At 46.1% G+C, this 9773-nt stretch overlaps 1 protein-coding gene across 2 annotated transcripts; it reads left to right on the top strand.

Annotated features, from left to right (window-relative positions):
- Positions 1 to 2872: 2872 nt before the first annotated feature.
- On the top strand, positions 2873 to 9485 carry LOC123148665 (subtilisin-like protease SBT2.6). 2 transcript variants are annotated; one of them, XM_044568152.1, is made up of 11 exons: positions 2873 to 3115; positions 3965 to 4165; positions 4415 to 4559; positions 4655 to 5049; positions 5343 to 5438; positions 5766 to 5838; positions 6475 to 6760; positions 7241 to 7566; positions 7877 to 8144; positions 8399 to 8680; positions 8842 to 9485. In XM_044568152.1, exons 2-11 carry the CDS (start codon positions 3990 to 3992, stop codon positions 9249 to 9251), a joined length of 2457 nt encoding a protein of 818 aa, XP_044424087.1. In that variant the 5' UTR covers positions 2873 to 3115; positions 3965 to 3989; the 3' UTR covers positions 9252 to 9485. The 2 variants fall into 2 exon arrangements, with proteins under 2 accessions (XP_044424087.1, XP_044424086.1); XM_044568151.1 differs by having other exon boundaries at positions 3956 to 4165.
- The last annotated feature ends 288 nt before the right edge of the window (positions 9486 to 9773 follow it).

Below are 9773 nucleotides of genomic sequence, written 5' to 3'. Positions count from 1 at the left end.
CATGTAACTGGTATAATCTGTATTGTTTCATCAAATTTATTCCCACTTATCTTAATATAAGAGCATCTGCAACCACACGTATCAAAATCCTTATCTAAAGGTCCGTGGACGTGTCTGGATGTGTCTGCAGACAGTGATTGATCAACACATAAAAGTTGTTTCCACGATCGGATATCCCATTTGCAAATCATTAAATTTATACGATTACATGTAACATGAAACTATTCTAAAATTTCGCCGGTGACCGTCATTATTGTTCCGGCAATGTCCATGTCCAACGGCTGGTTGTGCCCCTTGGAGTGGAAGTGCGGTCACCGATGAGGTAGAGTAGGACATGAGACACGCATCAGCTCATGGGACTCGAGGTGCTGATGTATCCCATGACCTACTCTTGTCAGAGCCTGGAGCCTGCATGTCGTCGGTGGAAATGAGCTCGATGATGGATCCGCCATGGTCGAAGGTCGACACGTCCATCACGACGCGATTGTGGCGTCACGGGTCACCGATCACCTGCTGCAGCGTCGAAGAGTGCGACTCCGTCACGCCGATGTCTGTCGCGAGGGCTATCGTCGCCTCCCACGCCCACTGCCTCGCATGGTGGGAACGCAACGCCATATTTGCGTCTGATATGAAGCGGATGTGCACCTCCGCCTCGGTGCACTAATGTAGCGGTTGAGCATCCGCCACAGCGTTCGGACACCAGACAGATCACACCGCCTCCAGCGAGGCAGTGGCGACGCGCGTCGCACCGGATCCGTGCGTCATTTGGGTGGACGCAATGGGTTCCCGCTAGATGGAGTCCGAGCGATGTTGGGCAGACTCCTCCCGAGATCGACGGAGCACAATGCGGACAACCGTCTTCTCCTAGAGACTGCGTGGGACGAGTTTCCAGCCAACGGATCAAGATGCGTAGGACTCGGATCCGCTGATCGCCATGCCGGAGATCGCTCGAAAGGAGTTTGGGGGCGGAGGGGAAGTAGAGAGGGTGGGGGTGGAATGGAGTGGAGTGGAATGCAGCTAGCGGTTCATCTAGAGTTCATGCAGGTTTGAAAGGCAAAAAATCCATCTAAAGGCAGGAAAGTACATTCTCCGTGTTAAGGGCTACATTACTCCTCTCATTCCAACAACTCTCACGACAATTGCTAAAAGATATAGCTTTATACAATTTAACATACGTCAGCCTTGCATCCACTACTTAGATGAGTTTAGTCGCCACATTGTGCTACAACCATAATGTTCATAGAGTGTGAAAGATCATCCGCAGCACCACTACACCTGATCGCTACTATGTGTGCCACATGACAGAAACATTTGCAACAGATGGCAAAAGAATGGTAATCCTTTGCAATTGCTCTGTCCAATTTCATACAATAGCATGGTATAAAATGATATAGTAACTAACCTTTACTGTTATTTTCAGTACTTTGGCGTTCTCTTTTCTACGGGTTCCCTTTTTCCACACATGGATGCTGACCGTGGTGAACTGCCAATCCCTACTGGAGATGGAACTACCGCTGTCACAACTCACAACCCGCTTTATCAAGGGTGTTGACAGAAAGGGCCACCATCACTAAAGGCTGGAGCAACTTCTTCCATCACGCACACATGAACAAAGGGCAAGCATATGCTTTCGCCTTCAAATGCACTTCCAAGAGACTGCGTCTGATCATCTACTCAATATAAGCCAACTACAAAAGCCCCTTGTTATATAACTTAATATTAGTATAAAGCCTATCAAGACTTCTGTGTTTATCATCATTTTGGATCTTATGTAATCCACTATGACCATCCTGTGCATTTAGCTATCGATTATTTGCTGCTTAGACTATTGTTCGGTATGCTTTTGAAACAACCATGATAAAATAAATATATGCTTTCGCCTTCAACTATACGTCCAAAGGCCTCTGCATGATTGTCTATCCAATCTAAACAGATCACAAGAATCCTTTCCTACATGACTTAGTGCATCATTTTCGATCTTACATAAAACAAACCATGACAATCCTATGCGTATGACTATCGCTTGCTTGCTGCATATAGTATCATGAGCTATGTTTTTCGAACAACAATATGTTAATGCACACTCTTACAATACCTGGCTTATATTCGGCCTTTACGCCATTGGCGCAACGGGTCATCTAGTGATAGGAAATCCTATACGTATTCTGGTCACTGTGTTGGTCCTCTTGGATGCTCCAACCACTTTGGCTGCTTCTGCCTTGCGCCGGATCGCGAGCTGCGGCGGGTCGGCCGACACGCTGGCGCGCACGGCACGTCCTCGTCCGGTCCCTTGTTCCTTCCCGTGGCCGACGGATTCGAAAAACCGCGCGACAATGGCCCTGACATCGCCAACGTCTCCTTCTGCTCCCCCGTACGTAGCCTCCCGGCGTCTCGGCCCAGCCAGGATCTGTGGTCTACTGCGGCAGTTCCACGGAGCCGCGCGCCGCCGCCCTCCTAGCCTCCTAGCTCTCCCTACGTTTCCCTCCGCCCGACACCGACGCCGCTGGCCGGCACGAGGTCGCTGGACCCGGCGTACGAGGCCCGGCCTCGCGCACTGGTTCCCGGGACCCGCGCCGCAGAGAGCCACACGGGTGTGCCCCGCGCGCCACCGCCGGGGACCCACGCCCGCATTCACGCCTCGCCGGGTCAGTCCGTCGGCGGGGCACGGGGAGAGCGCCAGCTGCCCACGCCGCAGCGAGCGGCCCGAATCGGCTCGCCGACGTGCGGGCCCGGGAGGCACGGCCCACGTGAAACGGGCACAGCAGAGGTGGCGAAAGCGAAAGAGGAGGAGAAAAAAAAACTGCTATATTCGAGGCCTCCCTCCGGACTCCATTAAAAGACAAAGACAAAGGCGTCGCCATTAGACCACGCTTTGCTCTGCCTCCTCCACTGCTCCCCCACTCCCGCTCCCGCTCCCCACTGCCCCCCTTCTCCCACCGCGCCGCAAACCCTAGCCACCCCCGTGCTCCGCCGCTGCCGCTGCCGGAGCTCCCCCACCTCCTCCTCATCCTCCTCCGGCCTGGGCGCGCCGCCATTCCCCGAGGCGGCCGGCGCGGGCTGTGCGACCGACGCCGGGTGGCGGCCGAGCTGCGCCGGGGAATGCTTGGGCTCCCAGGTGATTTGCTTGTTTCCCGACTCGCATTATTTGTCCCCCCCCTGCGAAGCGAGATATTTTCTAACTTATTTCTGCTTTCGATTTACTTCTGCATATTGGGTTTTAATAGGGTGTTAGCAGCACAGCTTAGAACCGGCCAGTATAACTGTATCATAATAAGATGGCCGCATTATCGGGAACAGTATAAACTGTAGCATAAGATTTAACAGTTTCCTTCACGCGTTTTTGTTTGAAAAACAGGATTTTTTTTTCAGTTCCCACGGCTGCGCCTTGGATCAAATGACTGGCCGTGTAGCTTCAGATTAACCTCTCACTGCTTTTCGGCTGTGATTCACTCTTCAGTGTTCGCACTGCACTCCATAATTTTTTATTCAATCCGTAATCCAGAGATCTTTACTGATGTACCATTCTCAGTGGAGCAGTATACTGTTAAGTTTCAACTGAGTGAGTGCCCACCTGTTCTCCACTGAGGGGAATGGAGTGATACGAAATGCATACACTGTGCATGCCATGTAGCCGCTCGCTCTGAAGGGCCATTAATATCACCGGGCAGCCTAATTTAAGAGGTCCCATGAATGCATACTCATGGGAGACCTATGAGATCGGAAACTCCGGCATCACAGAACAATGGTGGGCACCATGGGGACCATTCCTGTTGTGGCTGGGGCGGTGTGTGATTTACTGTGGCATCAGTGCAGTACAGGCATATAGTCGTTGCACATTTGCCGTCATGCTTACCACCTAATGCCCAATAGCTGCCACTATTATGAATTATGATTCTCATGTTATAGCTGATTCTCATGTTAAGTGCTTGTCTCTGATGGTCTCTCTTCTTGAAAGGTTCTGCAGTGTTGCTGTTCTGACATAGGTGAAGATGAAGGGGCTCGGCCTTGCCTGTTTGCTTCTTGCACTTGTGCCACAAGTGGTACTTGGGACGCATGATGTGTACATTGTTACCATGGAAGGCGACCCGGTTGTGAGCTACGCAGGTGGAGTGGAAGGATTTCCAGCTACCGCGGCGGATTTGGATCAAGAGATGGATGTTACCAGGTACTGTACTCTGCTAGATATTCTTGGCCATGTCTCTTAACATTTGCTTTGTGTTGCCTGGCATTCATGATTTTTCAAGTCTATTTTGGGAGATTTCACACTGTTGTAAATAGGACATGTTATTGATGAATTGCAATTTTCAACTTGAGTACTTCAGTTACACTTGGAACTACCCTCTCTAATTGAAGCATTAATACTATGATGCAAAGATAATAGTCTGTGCTCACTCCAAATTTTCCTGATTTGCAGTGAGGCTGTCACATCATACTCTCTTCACCTCCGAAGGCACCATGAGAAGCTTCTGGACTCGCTTTTTGTAGCGGGAACTTACGAGAAGCTTTATAGCTACCATCATCTTATTAATGGGTTTGCAGTTCACATGTCATCTCTGCAGGTATTTGGCATCATAAATTTTCTGCAGTTCATATGTTTTCCTTTCTAGTTTGCATTATTATCGTGGCTAAATGCAGTAATGTTCCACTGTGTTAGGCTGATTTCTTAAGGAAAGCCCCAGGTGTTAAGTACGTGGAGAGAGATACAAAGATACAGAAATTGACAACACACACTCCACAGTTTCTTGGATTGACAACAGCGGTATGGCCAACAGGAGGTGGATTTGATAGAGCAGGCGAAGATGTGGTGATTGGTTTTGTGGATTCAGGAATTTATCCTGAACATCCAAGCTTCTCTACCCACAGAACTGATCCTTATGGACCTGTTCCTCGTTACAAGGGGAAATGTGAGATAGATCCAGTAACACAAAGAAGCTTCTGCAATGGGAAGATAGTTGGGGCCCAACATTTTGCAAAAGCTGCAATTGCTGCTGGAGCGTTTAATCCTGATGTTGAGTTTGCATCTCCATTAGACGGCGATGGTCATGGAAGGTAATGCTCCTGATGATACACTTCACTCTTATTAAGTAATTTGTTGTGCTTTGTTGCACTAAAAATGCCACACATGAAAAAAAAATCTGCTTATAACTTCCAAACCTGTGAGCATCTTGTTTCAAATGATGATGGTTGGCCTGTAAAGTAAACCTTTCCGTTCCAAGCACCATCTTCATATTTAATCAATGTGATTGTTTGCAACGTTGGTTTTGACAGAAAGTCATTCTGGTCATGTGAAAAATGGCACGGATTATCTGATATATGTTTACCTTTTACCCCTCCCTCAACAGTCATATAGCTGCAATTGCTGCTGGAAACAATGGAATTGCGGTGCGAATGCATGGCTACGAATTTGGCAAAGCAAGTGGCATGGCTCCACGAGCTAGGTAAGTTTTGATTTCCTTGGAATTTCTGAACAAAGTTAAACCTTGTGCAGCCAACAGCAATGCTAAATTACCTACCTCAAAGATAGGCTTTTGCTTTGTTCTATCTTTGTATGACTAGCATTATCCTGTTAGGGCAAGTACAGTGCCTGTTTCCTTCCAAAAAAAAAGAAAGAAACAATATCTGTTTGGCAGAAGAACATAAGCACTCATCACTCATCAGTAGTCAGTACTCAGTATCATCATAGCTGGATTCACTGAGAGAGCCATTTTGATCTTGCTTCCTCACAATGACTTACCTTTTTGAGTTTGTGCTTGTCACTTTGTCAGGATAGCTGTGTACAAGGTTCTTTACAGGCTTTTTGGTGGTTATGTATCTGACGTCGTGGCAGCGATTGATCAGGTACACTATTAATTTCGCCAAACTTCTCACCAAACTATACATTTGATTTTTATCATTCTTCCCACCAACAGTTTACCGTACTTGATATTGAGTAGATACCAGGGACAACTTTATGACTGTTATGGCCTTGGGGGTTGAAAGATGTGATTTATGATGTTACATTATCTAACAGTTCAACAACATTGTTCATTTGCTTGAGAGGTTGACTGAAAAATAAAGGGATGGTTGGTAAACTATTAACTATATCATTTGGTACTTGGTAGGATTGATCATCTAAGTGACACAGATTTGGCCTTTGGGGTGTATAAACCCCAAAACAGAGCCGCCTGCTTACTTCTAAATCAAGTGGGAGCTATTAACTTTCAGTTATCGAAAAACTCTGGGTTCAAATTCTGGTTTGCATTCACTAGTATGGCTTTGAATTTTAGAGTTCCATTTCATGCAAGATATACAACGAAATACTTGCAATGGTAACTTTAGAAACTCATCTCTAGAATGTAATAACTTGCTACTGTATTATCCATAGACTGTATTGTGCGATGAATGAAAAGAATACCTGCTGGATAACTGTAATGCATGTTAGTACTGTAAGCCTCCAACATATAGGAGCTAATGTATGTGGATGGCTACCTGCAGGCTGTTCAAGATGGTGTTGACATTCTCAACCTTTCTGTTGGACCAAATAGCCCACCAACAGCTACACGGACTACTTTTCTCAATCCTTTTGATGCAGCTCTTCTTTCTGCCGTAAAAGCTGGCGTGTTTGTTGCCCAAGCTGCAGGAAATGGAGGACCATTTCCTAAAACGCTGGTGTCATTCAGCCCATGGATTACCACTGTTGCCGCTGGAGTTGATGACCGCAGATACAAGAATCATTTGATACTAGGAAATGGAAAGCGTATTGCTGGACTTGGAGTATCACGTAAGTTCATATGGATATTTGGTGCATACTGCATAACAAGAAATATCCTGCATTTGTAACATGTAAACAGTATTCTTGGCTCTCTTTTTTTCCCCAAAAAGATGTAGTCCCACTGATCTCTGCATCGATTGATGCATGCTGTCATAAAAGTATCCTTGGCGAGCCCCACACTTATTTATAGTGCTAGTGTCCACACATGGACTCTACCTCGAGTTCCCATTGTACTATGTACCCAGACTCTTATTAGATCCTAATATACTACTTATCCAGCATCTTTTCATCTGATTGTGAAAATGCTTTGGTTGGAAAATGTGTTTTGTTCTCTTTGTAGGCTCTTGATTGTAGAGTTGAAGTCCTTCTGTGTAATCTTGTAATAACTGTCAACAAATGTCCATTTTATAGTACTGTGACTGGTGCTGGTATTCTGGCAATTAACATTTCTACCTGTGGTTAGTTGACAATTATCTTATCTGACTACAGCTGCAACACATGGAAATAAATCGTTTGGCCTGATTTCTGCTACTGATGCTCTGCTGGGTTCATCTTCAACCAAGTACAGTGCACTAGATTGTCAAAGGCCAGAACTCTTAAATAAGAGGAAAGTTCAGGGGAAAATTCTATTGTGCGGCTATTCTTTTAATTATATTTCTGGGACGGCTTCAATCAAGAAAGTGTCCCAAACAGCCAAGAGTCTAGGTGCAGCTGGCTTTGTTGTTGCTGTAGAAGATAGTTATCCAGGGACAAAGTTTGATCCTGTGCCTGTCAATATTCCTGGGATTCTCATCACAGATGTCAGCAAAACAAAGGTATTTAGCTTCGATGGAGCCTATTGTGCAGATATGTATAGACAAACACCATTTGTAAAAGTAGATGTGACCTGTACTGTAAATCAGCCTGTTTATTTGTTTTCTGTCAATAAGCTGCTTAGAAGCCAGAATTTAAGTTCACATGCATTAGAATTGGTCTCAAATCTCAAGGAACCAACTTGCAAATACTTCCAGAGCAGTGATGTGGATTGTATGCATTGCTGCTGTTGTAGAATTAGTTAAAAAAAACCATGTAAGTTCTATAATGATTTTTCTGATATAGCACATTGACATCAATTTGGCCATGTAGGATCTTATAGACTACTACAACTCCTCTACAACAAGAGACTGGGCTGGACGGGCAACAGCGTTCCAAGCAACAGTCGGTATTGCAGATGGTTTGGCACCAACACTGTTCAATTCAGCTCCCCAGGTTGCGTTGTTCTCTTCCCGAGGGCCTGATGTAAAAGATTTTAGCTTCCAAGATGCTGATGTTCTTAAACCTGATATACTCGCTCCTGGCAATCTTATATGGTCCGCATGGGCACCTAATGGAACAGATGAAGCAAACTACGCCGGTAAGTTTGTCAGAGTTTATCCCTCAGTAATGGCACACAAGCTTGTTTCAGGATGATCTTATAATTTGTTAATCTATTTTAAATAAGAAATGCTGCTTTGATTCCTCTTATGCCCACATGCTGAATGCTTTAGGACCTGATCTAGTTTAAATAATCTTGTCCCTTGTAATGGTAGTAATCAATAAAGTTGAAAGACAGCCATTCTGTCTGAGGCTCTGAGCTGACCCAAATTCTCTGCATGCCAAAAAAAATAGGGGAAGGATTTGCAATGATGTCTGGAACTAGCATGGCTGCACCACATATTACTGGCATTGCAGCACTAATAAAACAGAAGTATCCCAAGTGGAGCCCGTCAGCAATAAAGTCCGCCTTGATGACTACTGCCAATACGATCGACAAAGGGAGCCATCCTCTCAGAGCGCAGCAATACTCCACGTCAGAAATGATGACGCTTGCACGGGCCACACCATTTGATTATGGCAGTGGCGCGGTTAACCCAAAAGCTGCCCTGGATCCTGGGCTAGTTCTAGATGCAAGTAAGTTGATTTTCTTTATGCAAGTCTATTGTGAATTTCTCTTCTGCCCTACTGTGCATTTGTGTTGCAAGTCTGTTGTTAAATAAGCATGTCCCTTCCATGTTATTATTACCATAGTGATGCCATATTCAAATCTAACATTGCAATGCTTGTGTTGGCAGCTCACCAAGATTACATCACATTTCTGTGTTCCATCCCTGACGTTGATCCAAGCGAAGTATCAAACATAACCGGCTCACGCTGCGGCTCCGGCCCAAAGGGGCAGCAGCCCTGTGACCTCAACATCCCCTCGATCACGGTGTCACAGCTCAAAGGCACACAGACCGTGAAGCGGACAGTCACGAACGTGGCCGACGAGGCGGAGACCTACACCATCATGACCAGGATGTCGCCGGAGATCGCGCTGGATGTCTCGCCTCCCGCGCTGACGGTGCTCCCCGGGTCATCTAGAGAGATCACCGTGACCCTCACGACGAGGTCGGTGACGGGCACCTACAGTTTCGGCGAGATCACGATGAAGGGCGACCGGCGCCACCTAGTCAGGATCCCAGTGGTTGCTATGGGGTTCTAATAGGGCTATGGTTCCCTGACAATGACTGCTCGAGCTGAGGAGTGTTGTAATATTTTGTAGTTTGGTAGGAAAAATAAGAGCCGACGTAATTCGGTAATGATGTAGTATGTCTGTTAATGTGTTATGATGGTGCTCCAGGTTGTAAAAATACGTTCGACAACTACACAGGAGGTTGGAAAGTGGAAGTTGTAAGGCAGAATTTTCTTCACCGAGATGCAGAGGCTATATTGAACATCCCCTTGAATTATGCGGGAGGCGAAGATACAATTGCTTGGGCCCTAGAAAAATCCGGCATCTACTCTGTTAAATCAGTGTATCGTTCTCTTGTGACTCACAACGAGCTTAGAACTCTAGAGGAAGGGACGATTACAGAAACTTCAAGGACAGATAAACATATGTGGGATGCTCTTTGGAAACTTCATGTGGTACCCAAAGTACGAGTCTTCTGATGGCATGTCTTGAGAGGTATTCTCCCGGACTCTGTCACTCTTCAGTATCGACACATCAAAACTCATGGCTTAT

The sequence above is a fragment of the Triticum aestivum genome, chromosome 7A (assembly GCF_018294505.1).
Source record: "Triticum aestivum cultivar Chinese Spring chromosome 7A, IWGSC CS RefSeq v2.1, whole genome shotgun sequence".
Lineage (NCBI taxonomy): Eukaryota > Viridiplantae > Streptophyta > Magnoliopsida > Poales > Poaceae > Triticum > Triticum aestivum.
The sequence above is the reverse complement of the archived record's forward strand: the minus strand, read 5'-3'. Positions and strand labels throughout refer to the sequence as shown.